A 24159-nucleotide genomic window follows, 5' to 3' on the forward strand; every position below is an offset into this window, starting at 1 on the left:
GATACCCTTTTGAAAGATAGAAAGATGGATGGATGGATGAGTGAATATTCTCATTAAAATAGAAATCATAAGAAGCTCTAGCAACTGGAAGAATGACTTGGATTCTCCTTGGAGTAGCAAATAAAGGAGTTGGCAGAGGTGGTTTCATTGTGTGCCCCAAAATATTTGTATTTGGTGAGACATTTAGTCATCTTACTTTATAGTACTCATAATGAGAGTAGGCAAAAGGGCCACCATGGAGATAATGGCAGCAAGTGTCTATTGCTAAGGATGAAGAAGTAGAGAAATTGAATGAAGAACCTGACAAGAATTTCAGAATGAGCCAACCTGCACTTGGATATGATGTGATTTCATTTTGAAAGGATAAACAGAGAATGATGGTTCGTGATTAAGGAATAAAAGATGCCTGAGATTGATAGATTATTCAGAAGCCTCATGCCCATAAATGATGAATATTTTATTCAAGAAGAGAATTGGGCAGCTAGATGTGCAAGCACTGAACAAATTCTCAAAGAAGAAATTGACTATTTATTCATTGACATGGGTATCATTTCTGTCTGAATCAGCTGTGCAGTTAGGTCATAAATTGACTATTTATTCATTGACATGGGTATCATTTCTGTCTGAATCAGCTGTGCAGTTAGGTCATTAGCTGCATTAGTGCAAAGCCAGAACTAACCAGATTAGAAGGAAACAAGATGCTACATGAAATGACAAAGTCTTCAACCTAGCCTGTTTAAATAAGCTAGTGAATATGAAAAGTGGGTCATTGGTCACTCTTCTCCCAAAAATGGCAATGGTCTGTCACGAAACTGCATCACAAGCAAGCTCTTTTTAAGTAGAGGACGACACTGACTAAGATAAGCTCATTTACAAAGCACTGCAAAGATGCTGGAAGAATACAAGTCGTATTCTATAAAATAATGAAAAAATAACACTGCAGAAAGTAAGGCGTGATACCCCGATGAGCCGTAATATCCTGAGCAATTTGCAGGTAAAGCTCCATGTCAGGTTGGAAGTCAGTATGAAATGGAACAAATCTGCCAGCATTTCTAGACTGATCTGTTTACGCTGTCAGTTATGGTGTAACTACTGCATGTGGACACTAAGCTTTAGTGATAGTGGGAATGAATTTAGTGGAGTTGTTGAATCTGGCTAAAATACATAAAAGAAACCCATTCTGGAATCAGCATAATTTTTAAAAGCACTCAGATTGTTTTTGAAGCTCTTTGGAGAAGATCTCAAAAGGATGAAAAAGATCACGGATGATGATAATAACTTCCTCCCCAAAAATTGTTCTTTAAATCAAAAAGATATTAGTAATCTGTGGCCTGTGTACCTACTGTTTTCTCTTTACAAAATCTTGCGTGCACATATTGAAATCAGAATAGGAGCAAAAGATAGGCCAGCTTTGTTGATTCATTTGTTTATTTCTTTTTGAGGCTTAGTTCCGCTCTTCCAGGCTGGAAATGCAGTGGCCACTCACAGCTTGATCCCACTAAGTGACTTGAGAGCTTTGACCCACCCTCAGGACCCTCCTTAGGCATCCTGATGGCACCCCACCCCCTGGAGCTCATATGAGTGCCAACTACCCTGATGGGGTTCCGAGCTCTTGAATTCAAGAGACCCATCAGCCTCAGCCTTCCTAGTAACAGGCATCATAGGCCTATGCCATCATGCTCCCTGGAATAGGTAATCTGTAACAATTCTCTGCAACATTTTTAAACTGATAGAGATAGCAGAAATAAAATCCTAGGATTTATTGTTTTGTTGGTTACAAATGAACGTGTGTGTGTGTGTACACACATATGTTTTACTTCATTGAGCAAAATGCATCCTTTAAGGCCTTCCTCCGAAATTGTGTTTGTAAATGTGCTGACATGAAGAACATGTAAGATTCCTAGATAGATGCAGCAGCAGAGATAATTTTGTTCTACCAGCTTTTGATTATCGATACAAGTATGCTGAAGGTACTTAGTCTTATGTGGAGGATGAGATGTCCTAATTCTCAGTGGAAGAGGAATTTTTTAATGATGAATGATAAGATTCTCTAGATTGTGGTAGATTTCTACCATGCTATCTCTTGGTAGATAACCTTCTCTTTTTGCATCTAGTGCCATGATAACTCTAGGCCCTCTTCAGTGGATTCCAGTCACTCGAAACAGAATGGCTGAGTAATACACATAGAAATCCAAATAGATAACAGATTCTTATTGTTCAAACTAACCTGCAGTTGGATAGGTAGCTCACTGAATTAAGCTATATATATTTTGGACTTTATCTGTGCCAAATACTGAACTGGGCTGAGAATTGACTGGAGTTAGGAGAGAACTCAGTGCTTTCAATGGTTTTGATCCATTCTCTACCCCCAATGCCAGTCTTCTTTTTTTTTTTTTTTAACACCTGTATTTTGGTGATCTGATATGGCTGTGAGCAAATGAATGAAAAAGCATTTCTTAAACACAGTGTACCAAGTACTGTGTTTTAGTGTTGGGGATACAAAAAACAAAGACAGTACTTGCATTTGAGGGAAAATTTCTAATGGAAGAAACAACAGTGGCCAATGTATGGGGTACGTTAGTCAGAAAGTTAGGTGGATGAGTGGGACATAGGAGAAACAGAAGGAAATTTGAGTAAGATCCAAGTAGTAGGTAATCTGGAGGGCATGTTAGGCACAAGTAGTAGACAATTACTGTCAGCAGTAACATTCAAATGAAGTGGTGTAAAATATATCATTAAGGAAATATTTAATTCAAAAAGTCTGGTCGTGTAATGACTTTGAGGGCTAATAAATTGACAGACTTAATATTGCACTCATATCCATTGAACCTATTAACACAAGGTGAAAGGTGATAGGTGGTTATAAACTAATGGTGAATTTCCACAGGAGGGAAGTCACATCCTTCAAAGCATGCACAAGAGATCGTTTTGGCAGCAGGATAAAGGTGTAATTCGATGGAAGAAAGAGTGGCTATAAGACCTGCTACAAGGATACTGAAATCGTTCTTGTGGGTGGGAACGCGTTGGCAGTTGTAAGAAAAGAAAGAGAAAAATTGCTTAAGTAGAATCAGCAAGACTTAGGAACTGAATCATGTAAAAGGGGAATGAGAACAGTGAGTGGAAGGTAAAGTTTGGGCGTTAGAGACTAACCAAACAAACACCATGGGCAGAACTGGGAAAATCAGAAGGAGAAGTCAGTTCAGGGGTGAGGGCTTCGGTCTGAGGGTGAGGCTTGCATTTGGACTGCTAAGTATAGACATAGCCCCTGCTGAATGGGCTTCAAAGAAGGCTGGTTAATGACCTGTTTAAGCAGTCAGTGTTTGATTGATGCCTTTTTAAAATATCACTGCTACTTCCCAGTAAATTCACCCTCCACATGAATCCCACTGAATTCTCCCTTGTAACAAAACATAACAGTTATGCAATAAATCGGCCGGTTGACCATGTTAACACAATGCATGCCCATAATCTACACCTGTCATCTTCCACCTTTTTGTCAGAAGTCACTGTCAAAAGCGACAGTTGGTCATTGTATTAATTAGAATTCAGATGATTTGATGTCTTTAAAAATTTTCTTCGCTATGCAAATTGTTCTGGTTTTAATTACTTTCGCCTGCACTCCATACAAGTCCTTCCAAGTTTCCCTGAGTTCATAACTGTCATTTCTTACAACTCAGTAATATTACATTCCTATTCTGTTACATTCATAGGCTGCAGTTTGTCCCACCATTCCTTATCAGCCGGCCTTTACTTTGTTTCCTGTTCTTAGCACAAAAGTGTAATGTTTTTTGTCTGTGTGGATGCTTGCCCTTTGTTTTTGACTTCCTTTTGAGTAATACATATGTCTGATAGTGATATTGTTGAGTCCAAAAGCATGACCAGTTTAGTGTCTTTACTAGTCTGATTGCAGAATGTTTTACAAAGTGGTTGAACTCTTTCTGGTTTTGTCCCCACCCACACTGGTGAGCCTGTCTTCCCCAGGGCACCCCCCAGTATTAACCATTTCCATCTTTTGTCCACTTTGCTGAAAATGTAGTCTGGGTTTATATGAGAAGAAGCAAACCCCTGATTCGTTTTACTTGTGTTGTGTCCATGAGCGAGTTGGAGCATTGTTTGGTACAGTTGAAAGTTTGTATTTCTCCTAGAGTCAGCGAGGTGGCATGGTGGATAGAGCCTAGGCCCAGAGCTTGGAAGACCAGAGTTCAAATCTGGTCTCATACTTCCTGTCTTTGAGACCCTGGGCAAGTCACTTAACCTCTCCCTGCATCAGTTTCCTCAGTTGTAAAATGAGGAAAATAATAGCGACCTGCCTTCCAGCATTGTTAGTATCAAGTAAGATAATATTAGCACCGTGCCTGGCACACAATAAATGGTTATTCCTGTCCTTTGCTTTCCCTTTTTATTACCATTTTTGTCTTTGGTTTATCCTTCACTGTGTGAATTGATGCAGAGTGAAATAAGCAGAACCAGAAGAAGAGGTTTCCCAGTGACTGACGGTGTAAATGGAAAGTCGTGTTTTAAGTAATTAGAAAATCCAGTTGTAGTCTTAGAAAACAGATAATGAAGCCCCTGAGGCCAGCAATCTCAGGGCAGAATGGTATAGATGGTGTCAGATGCAGTCTCACTCTGCTGGTTTTTCCTTTTTTGTTAAAATGGTGGGTTCACTTTTTCTGGCATCTTTTGATTAACTTAAAAGCAAAAGGCATCAATAAAGCTTTTTGTTTAAGTAATTTTCACACTAGTCATAGCTGTGTGAGGTACTTCCTAATTTTTTTTCTATGTGACTTTTTATATTTACCTGAAGTTTGTTGTAGATGTCTTATAAGATATTGATCTAACCAGGGGTGGGAAACCTATGGTCTCAAGGCCACATGTGGCCCTCTAGGTCTGGACCTTTGACTGTTTGGATAGTCAAGGCTGCACTTTTGAGGACCTCCCTTCTACTTTTCCCAGTGTTCTTCTCAAATATAGAGTTCTGAACCTAATTAAGTATACTTGGGTTTATTAAACTTGCTAATGCTGTGCTCACTTGGTAATAAGTCCCACTCATCTACTTTGTTCCACTGTTCTATTTTCTGACAAGTACCAAATAGTTTAGATGAATACTGCATTAAGATGTAGTTTGAGATCTGATAATGTCAATGGCCCCTTCATTCCTGCTCTTGTCATCACATCCTTTAGATTCTTAACTTTTTGTTCCTCCAAATAAATTGTGTTTTCTAGTTATAGAAAGCATTTAGCGCTTTGATGGAGCGCTAAATCTGTAAAGTAATATGGATAGAATTATTGTTTTCTTTATATTACCCCAGCCAAACCATGAGTGAATGTTTCTAGTTATTTAAGACTTCCTTTATCTCTGTAAACTGTATTTTGTACTTGTATGACCCCAGAATGGAAGGTTAGTGGTGGATATTTTATGCATTTTTTTAGTTATTTAAATGGAATTTCTTTTTGTTTTTTTGTTAGCACTGTATTAGAGACACAGATGAATTTTGTGTCTTACTGTTTCATAGAAGCTATTAATCACTTTTGTTAGTTTATTTGCTGCATATCTGAGGTTTCTATTATTCTCTGTGTAAAGATTAGTCTTTCCTCACACATCTTTTCTTTTTGGACCTTAGTTGAGTCTTAACATGTTTTCATGTTTCCCAAACTTAGAGCTTGTCTTCTACAACAAAAAGTTTGGTTCACGTATTAGTTATATATTTTTAAAAAGGAGAAACAAAGATCCAATGAAGCAATTAGTCCGTGAACTGTGTGTTGAATAGCTCAGATTGTTTGTGTCAAGAATGATAATGTCATAGGGAATATAACTGATCATCTAGGCAGTAGCTCCTGTTCTTCTGGAGGACTTCTATTTTGCCTTCTCAGAGCCTTTTGTGCTTCTTGGGGTGATACGTAAACATGTGTGCATTTTGCTTGCTTTTCCAGTTCTGGGAAGCAGTTTGTTCGGTACATAAACATGCTGATAAATGACACAACGTTTTTGTTGGATGAGAGTCTGGAGTCACTGAAGCGGATCCATGAAGTGCAAGAAGAAATGAAGAACAAGGAACAGTGGGACCTGTTGCCCCGGGTGAGGATGTGACCCCAGAGGCCCCCATAGCCTTGCTGTGACCTGGCAGGGCTTTTCTGTAGATGGTGCATTGGGAGGTCACTATTTGTTGGTTTGACTCCATTATGGATTTGGTGTGTAGCTGAACATTGACGTATCTGGCTTTTGAAGTCTCTCAGAATGCATCCTGAAAACCTGACCTCCTGTTAGTTTTTAAAGAGCTTTTATGGAGAAGAACTTTTATTGTTTGGTCATATTGACTTATATTTGAGAAGGAAGCTAAAGAGCACATCGTTTGGATTCTGTTTGCTGGAGAGGAACCTGATGCTTTTTCAGGCTTGTTTTGACATGTTTAAAATATTCAAAGTGTTGTGATAGTCATTCAAAAGATAGATGAACCTTTGTTCCAGTTTAAGTGCCATGTAGAAGCCCTGTTGATGAGGGGTGTCTGTCTCTTCCCAACACTGTAAGTTTCACTTCTTTTTACATAGATTTGGTTAAGTCACTGAGGTAGTAGAATTGTCCTAATGTAATGATCCAAACAAATGCGCCCACAAAGCCAAGCTGTTGGTTATTATTCCACATCAGAACCTGATTTGGAATTGAGTTTCTCCAGGGAATCATGACTGTTGTCCAAAATTGCAGTCCCGCCTTGGGGTGAAAGTGTTAAATTTTCTTCTATAAAGATTTTCCAAATGAAGATAAAGAATTCTACTGTGACAAAGCCCAGTTGTAGCCCAAGTCTGAGTGTTTGTGGCAAGTGGAGAAAAGGCTTGTTCAGTAACAAACTTCCTGTTCAAATTTGCAGATTGGGATCATAGGATCTAACTGCTGTTATTTGAATGTTTTCCTCCAACTTAATGATCCCTTTGGAATAATATGGGAAATGAGAAGCAGCTCAGCATTTTATGCCTTTGTATGTGTTGCATTCCAGAGCATCCTCCTTTTTCAGCATGACCACTGCCAGGGTTCATGCTTTCAGGCCATGCCTGGTCATCTCTCTGCCTCTAATCACTTTACCTTTTGCTTATTTTGTGTAGTTCTGGTCATTCCCCCACCTAAAACTTTCAATGGCTTCCCATTTCATCCAGGTTACTGTAGTATAAACCAAGGGTGGGGAAGCCTGCCCCTGCTATGAACTCATCAGTCTGATTTTCCAGTGCCTTCACAGTGTAGCTCCAACCTTATTTCCAACCAGCTTTCTACAGGAATCTCTAGGGTAGCCCATAGGGATGACTTGCCAGGCACACATAACACTTTCAGCCTCCATGCCATAGAATGCAGCTAACCTCCTCCTTTTTTCCAGTTACAATAAACCATCATTCTCTCACCTATTTCTTCCCTTATCCCAATCCTTATCCACTCTTCAAGTCTTTGTTCCCGTGCCATGCCTCCATGACTTGTCTCTTCATTTTCATCTAGGAGGACTCGCCCCTTCCTTCACACTCTTGTGGTGTTGCCTCTGTGGCAAGCACTTAGCACGGGCATGATATTACCGTTGTAGATATTTATGCATATCTCTATTAGATTGTATATGCCCTGAAGGCAGGGACATTTTCTTGTGTGCCAGTCAATGGTTCCACACTGGTATGCTGCACATAATAGATACACGATAAATTCCTGTTGAGTGAATGAATGTATATAGTCAGCATTTCATTCTCTGTGCTATTGGAGGAAATGATAGTTCTGCTAAGTTCAGGCTGTTAGAAATAACTTGTTAGTCTCTCTTGATCAGATACAACACTGATAAGTCTAAACTTCATCCTTGGGCATTTTTGTTTCTCTCCCAGTTCAGTCCCTCAGTTATTGTTCTAAAACTTGGGTGAACGGGAGGAGAGGGGTCTCTGTGATGTCAAAGTGAGACCTTTCTTCCTTAGTCAAATGTAAACAATGATAATTTTATTATCTAACTCCTCATTCGATGACTGTAAGGGAAGGAGTTTTGAACTTTTCAAGCCCCATAAAAATGTGATTCATTACCCTGATTAGGGCCAGTAGCAAGAGGCAAAATAGCACAATGGAAACTGAGCTGGGGGTGAACCCCATCTCTGACCCATTCTGACCTTATGACCTCTCAGAGCCCCAGATGACACAGAGGTCAGAAGGTGCTGAAAATCAGATCTTTGCCTAAGGAAAATGATTTTGGCATTATTGACTGGAGAATAAAGGCAGAAAGTTCTCTTAGGAGACAATTGCAGTAAGTCAGGCAAGAGTTGATCTGGTTTGAAATGTCTAATTAGTGGTTAGTGATGCAGGATTGACGCTTATAAAGGAAACTGAGGCTGGCTGTATAGATGCAGGAGTCATCTCATAGACGTGAGCTGATGAGGTCAGCAGAGCTCAAAGTATAGAGAGGACTCAGGACACAGCCTTGGGAACACCCAACATTAAGAGAGTGATCTCAGTAATGAACCATCAAAGCACTGAGAGGAGGGAACCTAGTACGAAAGCCAGTAGAGTATAGTGTCATAAGAACCCACGAAGTAAAAGGAGAAGAGAGCAGCAGCAGCAGCAGATGTGGCAGAGAAATACAGAAGGATGATGACTGAAAAATGACAGTCACCTTTGACAATTAAGAAATCTCCAGTAACTGGACAGAGGGCAGTTTAGTTGGGTGATGAGGTGGGAAGTCAAGCTGCAGAAGGCTGAGGAGGGAATGGGAGGAAAGGGCATGAAGCTATTCTAAGTAGAGGCAACTTTTTCTAGGCTAACAGTAGAAGGAGTCAGAATGGTTGAGTGAATCTATTTAAGGGAAGAGAAAGACTCGGGCATGTTTGGAACTAAAAGCTAGGAAAGGGGTAAGGATGGAATGGAGGGGGTGATTGCCCAAGAGAAGATATGAGGGAACAGAGGCAAGGGAACCTCTAGAGGGGCTGGCATTAGCAAGGAGAAGGGCCAGACCGAAGGAAAGAGAGTGTTGGGGAAGGCAAGGCTTAAGGGGCTTACATCAGGTCATACTTCCATTTCCTCATGAAGGAGGAGGCAGGCCTCAGGTGAGAGAGAGGGGAGGAAAAAGTATGAGAATCTTGAGGAAAGAAAAGGTTTGCAGTTACTTCTGGTGAGGAATTAGATAGGAAATCCATTAGGGAGGAACTGGAAGAATTACTTTACTACAGTGAGTGCCCAGTCATATTCATATATGTCATTCATGGAAAAGGCCCACTCACTTTTAATGCACATTTCCAAAAAGCTGTTACTTCACTCACAGCATACTAGGAGGACCAGTTTAGAAAATACAAGAAGTCTACTAGAGTCAGGCTGATGAGATGACAGGGAGGAAGGGAGGGAAGAGAAAAACCATAGAAAGCAAATACAAGAATTAAAAAGTCATTGTAGGCCCATGTAGAGTAGCAGCACATGGTTTCTGTCCCTGGGTCCTGTTTTCATGGGGTTAGCTAAGAATTTTCATAACCAAGTTATTAATGAAAAGTTATATTTTGTTTTTTATTCTGCATCATAGCATCTTAGCAACATTTCCTTCCAAAAAAGGTCAAAGTAAACTTTTGGCATTTTTATTAACTGATAAAATTCTCTGGAGTAGAGATGGCTCCTCATTTGCGTCTGGGATTTCCCTGGCTTTTTGTTGAGTGACTGAGAGGAGATGCTGACACTTTATTTGACATTGCTTGCCTGTTCCTAGGACCAGCAGCAGGCTCGTCAGTCTCAGCTCGCTCAGGATGAGCGTGTGTCTCGCTCTTATCTTGCACTAGCAACAGAAACAGTGGATATGTTTCATATTCTCACCAAGCAAGTCCAGAAGCCTTTCCTCAGACCTGTGAGTAGAGATTCTTTGTTTGATGTGTTCGCTTCCTAGGATGCTTTTGCTGTGGTCACCATTTAATGTTAGTGGTTGGAAGGCCTAGAAACTTAGACTTCCAGCTCCGAACATTAGCATTCATACAGTCATTGGGGATTACAAATTGATTTGTCTCTTTCCAGATTGAGGGGAATGAGTGCAACTGCTATAAAAGTTGAAGATTAATGTTCTTCCTGCTTCATAAATGCAGAAGAGCTTTGGGTTTTGGGAGTTTTTGTTTTTTTGGTTTTACTACTCTCACTCAGCACCATCAGTTTCTCTCTTACTTTAATTCTCTAGGAACTTGGACCACGCTTGGCTGCTATGCTGAATTTTAATCTTCAGCAACTCTGTGGCCCCAAGTGCCGTGACCTGAAAGTGGAAAACCCTGAGAAATATGGGTTTGAACCAAAGAAGCTCTTGGACCAATTGACGGATATTTACTTGCAGCTAGACTGTGCCCGCTTTGCTAAGGCCATTGCAGATGATCAGGTGAGTGCTGGAGGATGAAGCCCAATCCTTTACTTAGTTCACTATCCTGTGTCTTACACTACTCATTTCTTGGCTGACAATGTGTAGATCACTTGTTCTTTTCTGATGGTTTCCACCTAAAAATGAAAGGAGTAGGTTTTTAAAATGAGTTGACAGAATGGTACCAAAAAATAACTGCAGTTATGAGTCACATAGACACATACTCATGAGTTGATTTCCATGTATGTTATGGGGTAAGTCAGAATCTTAGAACCCAAAAGCACAGCAGAGGTCATCTTAACTCATCCTGTACCTTAGAAAGAATCTCTTCTACAATAAATAGCTTCTGTTTATAGTTTGGGAGAAACTCCTCAATACTTCCTAGAACTGCTTGTTTTGGTAAAGGAATGAGAGAAAAGCCCAGTAACGTAAGCATATGTTAGACTGTTACCACTTTTTTCATTAAAAAAATTCAGCTAGAAGAGATTGAGTTTTTGTGTTGTTGAAACTAAAAGATTCCATAGAAGAAAGAGATGGAATATGGGTTTGTTATACTGTCTGTGCCAAAAACTGAAGCAGAGGTTTCTTTACCATCACTGAGCTGCTTTTTTTTTCTTTTGCAATCATTTTCATCAAACCCCATGTTTTCATTTATTGAATCTGCATTCAGTGGAAAACGGATTACCTGTTTGTAGATAGTACTTTTTACTTCAATGGCACAATCTCCAAGTTCGGAGACCTCAGAAGCTGCATGGAACATCTGGTCTAGTAGCGAAAACCCCAGAGATCCTGAACCTTTGGTGTATTAAATCTGATGAAGCCTACAAACCTCTTCTCAGAATGTTTTTAAAGGCATAAGATTGTAAAAGAAACTAATTACATTGTAATCCAGGTACAAAAATATTCTTTAAAAACAAGTTCACGTACCTCCGGAACTGTCCATACCTTTCAACCTAGATTTCCACCCCTGAGCTTGCTTACAATACTGAGGAAATCAGATATCCCAAAATATTCAAGCAATACTTTTGTGTTAGTAAAGAATTGGAAATAAAGTCTATGCCCATCATTTGAGGAAAGAATGTAAAACGTAGGGTACGTGAATGTAATTAAGCATTATTTTGCAGTTAGATATGATGTATGTGAGAAATTCAGAGAAACTTAGGAAGATTTGTGTGAATTAAAGCAGAGGGAGGGAAATGGGTCCAGGGAATGACATGTACAATGACTAAGATGTAAATGGAAAGATCCATTACAAGCAGATCAAATTCATATAGATGCGTATGAGCAAATGAGTTTCCAGTGAAGAAACATAAATATATGAAAAACAATTATATGTCAGTATGTCAATTAATATGTGAAAAAAATGCTCCGGCTCAGTCCACTCTGCATCTGCCGCCCTCCCTGGTTTCAGCTCCGCAGAACAAGTTGCCACTCTCAGGTTAAGCTCATTACCTCCAGCTACGTCACCGTGCTGCTTTACCCTCTGACTGGGTAGAGTATCAAACTCCTTCCACTGCCTTCCTTTGTAGAAACTAGACTCCACTCTGCATCTGCTGCCCTGCGTGGTTTCAACTCCACAGAACAAAGTATCGTGTGATCCTCCTTCCCCATTCAACTCCTGTCCACCACCCGACCGCACCCCTATCCAATTGTAAGCTCCTTGAGGGCAGGGACTATCTTTAATAATTGTATTCCCAGTGCTTTGCACAGTGTCTGGCACATAGTAGGAGCTTATTTATTTATTAGAATGATAATAAGGGAAATGTAAATTAAAATAATTCTCATGTTCCACTCAAATTGGCGAAGATGGCACAAGCAGAAAATGACCATGTTAGAAGGGTTTGGAAGAGGATAGACATACTATGTGCTGTTGCTGGACCTCTTAATTGATCCAGTAATTTTGTAGAGCAATTTAAAACTGTGCCCCAAAAGGTGACTAAACTGTATGTGCTCTTTATTCAGTGAAAGCTCTACCATGCATATATTCCAAGAAGATCAAAGATAGAGGGGGAAAAACTTTTACATACAAAAGTAGTTACAACATTTCCTCCTCCTCCGCTTTCCCCCCAGGCTAACTTCTTATGTTTCATGGTCTCTAGAAACTCATCAATCTACAAGATTAAATTCACTCTTAAACTCAGTTGGAAGGAGTAGGGGATGGCTGTCTGGGAGCTCCTCCCAGACGTTCTGTTTGAAGAGGACAGCTAGCGAATTCATCTCATCATTTCCCACCCTGCTGAAAACAGTTCTGAAAAGGAGAAAGTTTCCTCCATCTCTCTTACTGGAGAGAGGGAAGGTTGAGCACACTAGAGAGTTCCTCTACCATTTAAAGAGAGCACTGATATAATTTCCCACTGGGCTGACCTCCTGGGTTTCATGATCTCCAGAAACTCCTAATTTTACAAAATGAAGTCAACTCTGAAACCTCCTCAGGTCATTTCCTATCCCACCTACAGGACTTCTTCTTGCCCCTGTAGCCTTCCCTTGCTTCTTGTCAGCTGCTTTTTCCATGTTGTCTCTAGACTGTCTTCAGTCTTTATTTGTATCTCCAGTGCTTAGCACAGTGCATGGCACATAGTAGGCATTTAATGTTTGTTTACTATTATTATTCACTAGAACAACAGTTTCAATTGTGGCAAAGAACTTAGAAACAAATTGTCAGTCATTTGGGGAATAACTGAAAAAATTATAATAAAAGTAATCAAATATTATTGTGCTGTAAAAAATAACATTGTGAAAGTATATAACAAACGTAACAGATTGAAAGAAACAGGAAGACTTGTCTGAAACAATGCAGAAATACAAGAACGCTTTACACAGTAACCGTGAAGAAATATTATACAGAAATCGTCAAGAAAAACAACTTTGAAAGCCTTCAGAACTTGAGTCAAAGCGCAGTGATCAGTTGTGACTTTAAAAAATCAATGGCAAAGATGCTTCCTCATGGACAGATGGTTGACTAGAAGTGCAGAACGAGTCATAGGTTTTCAAACATAACTAATGTGATCATTTGTTTTGCTTGACTTCATTTCTTGTTGCAAAGAAGGGCTTCTGTTTGGGGAGGGATGTGAACCGATGGGAAGGGGTGGAGGTCCTGTTTCTTATAGGATACTTTTATGCTGCTTCTTGTGCGTAAATCTTTGTTGTTGGCTTACGGCCCCTACCCACCAATAGGAATATAGGGAGTTGTCTTCTCATCTCTGAGTAGGGAAGGGTGTCTGTTATTTGGTAATTTTGCAACATTTGTTATTGTTTCATGGTTCTTTCCTTTTACATTGTTGTAGTCTCTGTATATGTTGTTTCTTGGCTGTACTTAGTTTACCTTTGTATCAGTTCATGAAAGAAGTCTTTTATACAGCGTTGTATTCAGCATATAGATCATACAAATAGAAAAGCTGACACTGCAGGAATGTAAAGAAAATGACCATGGTCACACAACTTTTAAATTGCAGGGCCAGGATTTCCATGCAAAATTTCTGACCCCAGATGCAAGATTCCTTGCATCTCCCTTATAATTAATTTATAACTTTAATTCCTATACCACTCAAACTATTGATGGAATACTTTACAGTACTCAATCAAATTTTAAATTCCTTTGAAGGAACTAATTATCTAGAATATCACAGGGAATAATGGAAAAGGTCAGAATGAAGGGGAAATAGTACTTTCAGTCCTCTAAGTGTCTTATAAAGAAGTGGTCCTCAAAAACATTTTATGTTGATTTTAAAAATAGAGCAACAGATCAGTGGATGACTAGACAGGGGAGAATCAGAAATAATGGAACTCATGGTTCAATAAATCAATGATTTCTTGAGCTCAGAGCCAAAAGCTTTTGAACTTTGATTGTTTTTCCAAAAGTACATGGTAAGAATTTCACTCCTGGGCCTTTTTCAGTTTAAACCTATGGAAGGATTTTGGTTACATTTTTATCAGGTGGCATAACGAGGAGGTATGCAGTATTAGGTTTTTCAAAAGAAAACTTCTAAACTTGAGAACATGTGAGGGCTCTTTGAAAAGAGATTCAGAGAGCCTTTTAATCCACACTGCCAAGTTTAGTGGCACCCCCCTAAAGCTAAACTTGTTCCCTTTTTATTTATTTGTTTGTTTGCTTTGGTCAGGAAATAAAAAGGGAAACTGCTTTTTAAAAATTGATTTATACTGCCCATGGGACTGCAGAATTTTCTGAGTGGATCTGGCTTCCTGCAGTTTGCTGCAGCAAACTGGCTGCTTCCCAACAATTCTTCCTACTGCATGCTTGCTAATCTTTGCAGCAAGATGTTTAGTTCCCAGGGGGAGAAACAGATGTATGCCTCCTCCTTTCCACAATAAGAGTGGTGTCATAGGAATAAACAAGTTAGTTGTCACAGAGATTAGTTCATCTCTGCCTGGTGCAGCCACTCTTGCCCATTAGCCATTGAGTACAGCCTTTGGTCTAAAGCCGTTCAGAACATCTCAGTGACATTGCCTGGTTAGATGTCAGCTGGAGTACTTCTAGGGCAGGGTTGCCCTGGCCTTTGAGATTTCCTAGGTTTACTTTTACTCTTGTCGTTTGCATCTATGTCACTAAATTATGGCCTGACTTTTTATATGATTAAATTAAAACAGTTGACAAAACCAAAGAAGCAGTTAATGGATTTTGATGTGCAAATTTATTTTGATTTACTATTTTTGTGGAAGTAAAGGCCACTATTTCCCCCAGCCAGGTCATCTACCTGTTCAGAGCCTTCCAGATCAAGGGAAACTACATAAGCTGAAACATCTTAAATTGGAATTGAATGTGAATGGGAGAAAATGACTCCTTCCAGTATCCGAGCATTTTTTTCTATGACTGCTTCTTAAATCTAGTGCTCTACATTGGATTAAATCTGCTTTATCTCTTACTTGGAAATTTCTTCTTTTCAGAGATCATATAGCAAGGAGCTATTCGAAGAGGTGATTTTGAAGATGCGCAAAGCAGGGATCAAGTCAACAATCGCAATAGAGAAGTTCAAGCTGCTGGCAGAGAAGGTGGAAGAAATAGTGGCCAAGAATGCCCGGGCTGAAATCGACTATAGCGACGCGCCAGACGAGTTCAGAGGCAAGTGAGCCTGTGGCATTCTTTTGTTGTAGAGTTGTATAACTTGAAAAAATGTTATGTTTTTTTTTAATTGCAGTGATTTCTTTTTGAAACAGTGCTTGTTTAGCATCCCATGTGTTTTCCCCTTACTGTCCTTAGTCCTATTTCACAGATTCACAGTTGAAACGGGTCTCAGTGGCCCTCTAGCCTTGCTTCTATCTAAAACAAAACCCTTCTGTGATCTCTTGACAAACGATCTATCAACAGATGAGCAGTCGGCCTTGGCTTGGAGGCCTTCAGGGAGAGAGGGAACCCCACTCTATCCTGAAAATTGCCTTTCCATTTGGGGACAGCCTGAATTGTTAGGGAGTTGTTCATTCCATCAGCTCTGAACTGACCTCTTGCAACACCACCCAGTCTCTCTAGTGTTTTACCTTTGGGTCCAGAGAAGACTTGCTTAATTTGTTCTTTTTAAGACTAGCCAAATATCCCTTTTACAAATGAGAATTCCACTTTTAAAAAGAAAAATTCCAAGAATTCCTCAGATGGTGAAGATTCTTTCCTGTCTTTATTGCAAAGCCTTTGAGATTCTGACATGTCTCTGTTCCCTTCTTCTCAGTAGCAACTGTCAAAAGAGTAGTTTTCTTCTCCAGAGAGCAAAGAATATGACCTGAGCCAGCCCTTCTCTTCATGCAAAACTGGATGAATTAGCAGAGACTTACCTTTAAATTGGTTTCTTTCTGAAGTTTGTTTTTCCAGTATCTGAGAAAGACTCATTGCCTTGTTTGTGCCCTGTCCTGCTAGGCACGGGTTTTTAATGGCAATGTCATTATCTTCTCAGACCCGTTAATGGACACCCTAATGACTGACCCTGTGAGGTTGCCCTCTGGCACCATCATGGACCGCTCGATCATTCTTCGGCACCTGCTGAATTCACCCACTGACCCCTTCAATCGACAGATGCTGACAGAGAGCATGCTGGAGCCAGGTACTTCACTGAGCAGTTTAAGGTGGAGAGTCAGTACCAGGGCAGAACATGTTGAGCCCCTTCTGCCTGTTGGCTTAAAGAAGATCATAATAAAATTCCCATCTAAAATATAGATCAATTAAAATCTGCCAGCTCTGCAGACTGTAGTATCTGGTCTCATTAAACCATGCAGTGGACATGAACATGTCCCTTGTTGTTGGTCTGCCACATAATGCCTCTTTCTTCTTCCCTTCCTAGCCCTGTTTTTTCCTCCCTAGTACTTTCACCAAACAGTCTGTCAAAAGAATGGCTTTTTCTTCTCAGTTTTGGAGGCCTATAGGTATAAATCCTTAGGGGACAATCCTCTTGTTTGGAACATTAATCCTTATTTACTTTTTTTCCTACTTCAGTGCCAGAATTGAAAGAACAGATCCAAGCCTGGATGAGAGAGAAACAGAACACTGATCATTAGGTTGCCCTGCTTCCCCCAGCTTGACATAGCCAGGCCTCTTGAGGCAAGCAGGAGCAACCTTGGCGGCTGGTGACACTGGCTAATCATTGAAGGATGGAGGCGGCCAAGCATGCAGAGGACCCACCAGCAGTGACTTACAGCAAAGAGCTGGAAGGACGTCAGTGAGAGGAAACGCCTAATTCTTGTACATATATTTAAGTGAGAAAAGATGGTCCGTAGCTTGGGGGACATAGTAGGAGGTTGCTCATGTTGCAGAACATGTCCTTCAGTGTCACAATTGGGGTTTTTGCAGCTGTAACATTTTAGCAGTGACAAATGGATCTGGGCAGCATCCCTTCAACTTTATTTTTTACGAACAGATATCCGTTGATTTGATTGTGATTAGAACTTTGGACATTTTGCTGCTAAAGAATCTTATTTTCTCCTTCTCCCTGTCCCCACTTGCACTGCTGTTTGGTTTTTTCCCTTTTTTTTAAGTGATGCAAAAAAAAAAAAAAAAAGAAAGAAAATAAACTCCTTTTTCCCCTGGCCCTCTAAACACATATATTCTATGAAATAACTGTGCCTGCAACAAAGTGTTAATCCTGGGATCGTATTTTTATATCATATTCACATATTTGGGTTTGTTTTTTTTTTTTAATTGGTGTTAGGTGACACGTGATTTTAAAAAAGGGCAAAATATTTTCAGGATTTGGATTTTTTTTCTTTTGCAATGTCCCTTTTAAAAAAAACTTTTTATCGTGAACTAAATGAAGAGAATCTTGTTGCTCTGGTCCTTTTAACAAGCCCTGAGATAGGAATCTAAGAGAACAGCTGCAGAAAAGGAGGTATTTGAGTGTATCAGGACTTAAATGACATGTTGTTGGGGGATTTTGTTTTTGTTTTTGTTTTTGTTTTTGTTTTTTTATTTTAAAACTGGTGATGTACTATGCTAAGGGACAGTTCTAAACCTTTCCTATTTACCTCCAGGAGGGTAAATAAATTCCTCAACTCTTGAATTTGCGAGTTTGGGAGCAGGGGTCATTTTTATGTTGAAATCTAGTTTCTGTCCATGGCTTGGCCTTACCAAAGCAGAAAGAGTGTGGGACATGTTAAAAGCGTGTTTTTCTAAACAGCAACACATGCAAGAAGATTTTGTATTACTGCCCCTGCATACAATACTTGAATTCTTGAATTTCCTTTGGGGGGAGAAAAGGATTTTGAAACCACGAAGTGTTTTAAAGAAATTAAGCCTGTTTAAAAATTTTTGTTTTTCTTTTCCTATTTCTTTTTTTTCTCCACTGACAGTGTCCTCTGTTCAATTCCTGACTCTTGAACTACAATAAATGGTGATCTACATTCACAAGGAATCTTCCTAGAGTCTCCTCTTTTCTTTCAGAGGGGATAAAGGGGCGGGTGAAGAAACTGAACAAGGGCCATATCCGTTTGACTGTGGTGAATTATCTTTTGTTGGTGCAATTGAGAGCTTCTGAATTTAGTATGCTCCCATTTGTTGTCTGTTATAATTTGACATTTGGTTCTCCTTATTGCCTCAGTCACACAATGGACTGAAAGGTGAAGAAAATGCAAGATCCCACTATGTTTTGTTTTGTTTTATATTTCTGAGTCAATAGAGCAAAGTGTGACTTTAAGACTCACCAAGGTGTTTGCCATATACATGTTAAAATTCTGCACATTTCCTTGTAGATGCATCAGTAGAATTTTCCTCAACAATTCTCTGATTATTTCTATCTGTCAAGTCACAAAACAAAGGAGATGTGTTCATCAAAGTTATTTGCCACTATCATGAAGGATTTCCTACCAAGACTTCAGTTGGACAAGGGATTCTCTATAGATGAAGTCTTCCAAATTTTTTTTTTCAACTGGTATTATACTGACTACATCAAGTCTTGGAATACTACAAAGCCTTCCTAATAAGATATACTACCATTCAAAAGTTTAGTCTTAACAGTCCAGACAAGAAAAACCAAGGGGATGAAGAATTCTTATTATCCAGAATGATAAGCATCTAGATGGACAATCCTTTGAGCTCATGTACAGTTACTCTGTATTGACACTACAGATGAACAGTGAGCTGGATTGAGAGAGTGGGCTGTATTACATTTGAGATTTGGCACAATCCTTTCAACAATCCCAAGCTGTTTCATGAAACAAACTTATCTTTGAAAACACCAGTCTTTTCTGGATGGTGCTCTCTGATTTATGGAGCACCCCTAACCGTTCAGGTATCAAAATGGTTGATGCCCCAAAGGGAAATGGGAAGATGTATGGTAGATGTAAATAGGGGCCACCATATAGCCAAAAGCAGGGTAGAGGACATCAGCCAGGAGCTGTGTGAAAAAGATGTGCATTGGTCATATCACGGGAGCAAGTGGTCACACTCAAACCTGGATGCTTAATGGGCACACACACCATGTGAAGACGCCTAGAGGGCCTCCATCATGTTAAACCAAGCCCCCCTTGAGAAATTAGAGGTGAGCATGGACTATACGCACAGGATGAGAAGATATGGAGAGGTTGTCGTCTGCATTGTGGTGGAGATTATAACTGCATCAGAGATCCCAGATGCCTTGAAGTATAATACCTCTTACAACAATGAGGGAAAGCTTGGCTTTCTGTCAAGCTCATTCCTGAACCTTATGCTGCTTCTTCCCCCTACCTCCCCAATGTAGAATAAAAACTCACATTTTGAGAGGTTTCTAAGCTCTACCAAGTTATTCATTCCCCAATTCGAGACACTGTCTTGCCTGAGTTTTTGTGCTCCTGCTCTGTCCTGGTGTTCTCCTCCTCCTTAACCAGCTGCTCCTCCATCTCCTTTAGTGGGCTGTTACCCTTGTCCAGGCTTCTGTACATAATTGTGTCTAAGGTCTTTATCTTGGGTTTTTCTTCCCCCTTTGCAGTTGTTATCTGTGATATCCTCAGCTCCCATGAGTTCATAGCCCTGCTGAGATAAAACAAAATATAGCAGACCGTAGCACTTCCCTCTTTGAGAACTGTGACTTAAAATTGTCTTAGGGTTTTCTTTGCCATATCATATTCTTGATTTGCTTTTGCTTTGTAGACCACTAAAACTCTCTGATCTCGTTCACGTGACTTGTTTACCCATGTTTTAAACTCCATAAGTTACTTATGTGGTTGATTTAAAAAAAAATAAAGCTAACCTATAGGACTTGATATTTATTCCCATCATTCTAATCTGTCAGACTCTTCTTGGATCCTAAGTCAGGTCACCACCGCATCAGTCCTTGGTCCTTTATCAATCTTTATATTTTCTTACATTAAATTCGTGTCTTCGGTGTGTCCACCACAAAAACATAAGCTTCATGAGGGCAAGAATTACCTTGCTCTTGTCTCCATTCCCCCAGTGCCTTACATTTAGTAGAGGCTACATAAATGATTGTTAGATGGAACCACAGAGGGAGTTGAATTCCTACTTACACTGCCTCTAGGGTTAATGCATTTTTGCTTTTAACATTAGAGGTATATAGCTGTATGAAAATTCTCTAAATCACAAATAATTAGATATAAATTTTTAAAATTCTGAGATGCTGTTTTGTACTCATCAGATTGGCTAAGATGACGAAAAGAAGGCAAATGACAGATGCAGGAGGGATGGGAAAACAAGTACACTAATGCACTGTTGGTGGAGCTGTGAAATGGGCCAGCCATTCTGGAGAATAATTTGGAACAACGCCCAAAAAGCTATTAAACAGTGCATAGCCCCTGACCCAGCAATTGTGCTGCCAAGTCTAAATCCCAAAGAGATCAGTAATGGAGGGAGGGGGGAAAATCCATAAATACAAAAATCTTTATAGCAGCTCTTTCATGTTGGCAAAGAATTGAAAATTGAGGTGATGCCCATCAATTGAGGAATGACTGAACAAGTTGTAATATGTAAATATGATGGAATACTATTGTGCTGTAAGAAATGGTGAATGATGAGATGGTTTCCAGGAAACCTGGGAAGACTTTTGATATGATATGAGTATGAACTGATGCAAAGTGAAAGTGAGGAGAACCAGAAGAACAGTTTATCCAGTAGCAGCAATGTTGTAAAGATAAACAACTTTGAAAGACATAGGAACTCCGGCCAACACAATGACCAACGGCGATTCCAAAGGACTGTATGGAACGTGCTACCCACCTCCACAAGGAGAACTGATGGACTCAGAGTACAGATTAAAGCCTATTTTCTTTTCTTTTTTCTATTTTTGGGACATAGCTAATGCAAGAATGTTTTGCATGACTATATATATTTGTAAGGAGTGTTGTTTTTCTTGCCTTTTCAATGAACAGGAGAGAGGGAGGGCCCAGAGAAAGAATTCAGAACTGGAAATAAAATTGTTAGATAGATAAGAATCAATCTTTGCTGCTGTTTTACTGAATCTACTGTTTTCTTTTTTAATCTAATGAGCAGAGTCATTGGTAAATTTTAAAGAATTTTAAGGGTAGACTGTTCAGAAGGAGGTTGGTTGATTAAATGAGTAGGAAAATCCTAGAAGCAGATTGGAAGTATACTCTAGAGATCACTAGCTTAGAGATCAAACTTTCCAGATGTAGGAGACATCAGACCAAGAGTCTTGTTTGTCTGGATTTAAAAATCTCTGTTGGAAACACTGTTTAACTCTTTGTCTTTTATTTGAAAATCTATTACTTTTGTATTTGAAGCATATGATAGCATACTTCCAAGTCATTATTGAGGTGTTTGGTGACATAGACTTGCCTCATTGAATTTGGAAAGATAAGACCTAATTATATTCGTATGCACAATAATCATCTGCCCATTGACGTTAGCTCCCTGTTAGCTCTGGCAAACATGCTGGCCAAACTAAAATGACTTTATTGACTGATAAAATATGTATGAACTTCACTATCTGTATGTGTACCAAGAGGTTTAATGTCTAAGTGTCAGAATTGCACTGAAAAGAACTATCATTTACTTGTTAAAACTTATTGTTGAACTGATTCCAGTCCATGGTGTAGGGTATGAGGTCTAGGAGCTTCAAATTCAATTCAGTGTTTTTTTTTTTATTAAGTATTTTTATGCACCAGGCTCTGGTGCCTGAGGACACAAAAACAAAAAGTCCCCTCCCTCAAGGAACTTACATTCTATTTAGGGGTAGAGGGCGGGAATATGACATCCATACTGAAAAGGAGATACTGAGTCATCTCAGGAGGGAGCAGATGGTTAATGTCCGGATAGGCTTTGCAGAGCATGTGGCACCAGAATTCAGATTTGAAGGGAATATAAAGATTCTGAGAGACCAGTGAGGAATGAGTGTATTCCAGGCCTGAGGATGGTTTTGTGCAGAGCATGGAGAAAGCAAGGATGGGATGTTGACCTTGGGGAACATATCTGTGAATTTGTGTAGAACATGTAATACATGAAGAATGGCGAGGAATATTGTAAAGCAAGAGTAGAAAGGTCACTTGTGACCACATTCTACAGGATCTTAAGTGCCAGGCTAAATTTTGTCCTAGAGCCCATGGGGAAATGCTAAAGGGGTTTTGTTTGTTTTTAGGGAATTAATTGGTCATATATATGCTGTATTTCTTTTATTCCCTATATGGAAGATTCTTTCCTAAATCCAGACAAAGGATTAGAAAGGCTTGAGACATTAGTGATGCCTGTGGGAATGAGGAGAATATAATGCTTTGGTAGAGTCCACAAGGTTTGGTAGTCAGTTGGATAATGGGATAGGGTTAGGGTGATGTGTGATGAGTGAAAGATACATTGGTGACTGGGAAAGTTTGGCAGAGGGGCACATTAAGGAGGAAAGACGATTTTCATTTTGGACATGTCAGCTTTCAAGTGTCAAAGGGATTTTCAGGTAGTGATGTCCATTAAGCAATGATGTGGGACTGCCCTTTAAGAGATTGGATCTAATGAGATCTTGATCAATCAGAAATGCAATAGTTATATCTCATTTATTACAGCGTTCTGTGAGGATGATCCGAAGGTATCATGTAATTGTGTTGTCACCCCTCCAGCTAAACATCACCAGGTATATTCATTTTTTGCAAAGTTGAATGGTTACATTTTTTTAAAAAGTGATGAGACTTCTGAAGAGAAGCCATCTCTAAAGTGAAAGTAACTGCTTTCCCACAGGGCTGTATGATGTGGTCCCACAGGTGATGCTATCAAGGGAAAAGTCTTCCCCCTAGGGTCAAAGGAAAGAAATGAATAGTGATCATGGAGTAGTAGGACAACTTCTTAAAAAATATTTTATTTTTAGCTTATGGAATAAAGTATTTCTATAACATAGTAAAACAAAAAAGATTATTGTATGTGAAATTGCAAATCAACTAGGTATAACTTGCCATTTCTCTTAAGTCATTTTTTATCCACCCAATGACAGAAAGGTCTATTGTCTTTCAGGGGCAGAGAACTTCCAAAGTAATTGCCATCTGTTTTCTATCCATCTCCAAGCCACACTGCCTACGTACTGACTTCTTCCTCCCACCAGAACTCTTGCACCTGGCTCCCTGGGCTCTGATTAAGTGAGCTTTCATCTTCTCTTGCTGGGATGCAGGTCCATCATGGCATTCCCCAGTCATCTCCAGGATATTCTGCCAGCTCTCCAGGTTTTTCCCATGAGAACTCAGACTCCTGGTCCTGAGCACTGGGCTCTGACTATCTTGCCTGGACTTGGGCCCTCCACCCTACTTCCTGGCCGTCTCTGGACATGCTGTCACATTCATACACCCTCATGCGTTCCTTCCTTTGCAGATACATGTGTCATCTTTCCCTTTTAGAATGTAACATTCTTGAGTGCAGGCACTGTATTTTTTTTTAGATACCACAGTGCCTGATGTATAATAAATGTTTAATAAATACATCATTCATTCATTCTGGTGATCCATGTGGTCACAAATGATGCTGCCTAAGGAAACCCAGAAAACATTGCCTAAAGATTACAGCTTGGGCAAGAAATAGAAAAACTTAGGAGTACAGGTGTTTCATGTCTACAGCCCATGGAACACAAGAGCTTCATAAAAGAAATTTGGGGAATGAACAATTGGTAAAAAAGATGATGTCTGAGAATGGAATTTGGATTTCTGGAATGTGATTTAAAATATAGGCAGGAACACACCAAAGGATAGCTGACAAGAATGCATTTGCTCAGAAACTTATAAATAACATCCAAAAGACTTTAATCAGAAAAAGAAATGGGAATGAAAAATTCCACATGCATGTGAACCTAGTAAGCTATACTGAGGAGAGGATCTATAAGATAAAGAATTACCACAAGACTTGAAATGCACGTATCCAAGAACAGCCAGCGTGAATGCTCACAGGTATTTTAGCATCTGTCTATATATCTATATATAAATGCATATC

General features: G+C 39.6%; 1 protein-coding gene across 4 annotated transcripts in view; it reads left to right on the forward strand.

Moving 5' to 3' along the window:
- Positions 1 to 18166, forward strand: part of UBE4B (ubiquitination factor E4B) — a 149618-nt gene extending 131452 nt beyond the window's left edge. For all 4 annotated transcript variants that reach the window (XM_072608812.1, XM_072608813.1, XM_072608814.1 and 1 more), the window contains 6 exons: positions 5932 to 6076; positions 9696 to 9830; positions 10152 to 10343; positions 15225 to 15399; positions 16220 to 16366; positions 16756 to 18166. In XM_072608812.1, the coding sequence (XP_072464913.1) occupies positions 5932 to 6076; positions 9696 to 9830; positions 10152 to 10343; positions 15225 to 15399; positions 16220 to 16366; positions 16756 to 16817 (856 nt within the window). In that variant the 3' untranslated portion in view covers positions 16818 to 18166. The remainder of the gene's footprint in view (positions 1 to 5931; positions 6077 to 9695; positions 9831 to 10151; positions 10344 to 15224; positions 15400 to 16219; positions 16367 to 16755) is intronic.
- Positions 18167 to 24159: the final 5993 nt, after the last annotated feature.

This window comes from Notamacropus eugenii, chromosome 5 (genome assembly GCF_028372415.1).
Source record: "Notamacropus eugenii isolate mMacEug1 chromosome 5, mMacEug1.pri_v2, whole genome shotgun sequence".
NCBI classification, from domain to species: domain Eukaryota; kingdom Metazoa; phylum Chordata; class Mammalia; order Diprotodontia; family Macropodidae; genus Notamacropus; species Notamacropus eugenii.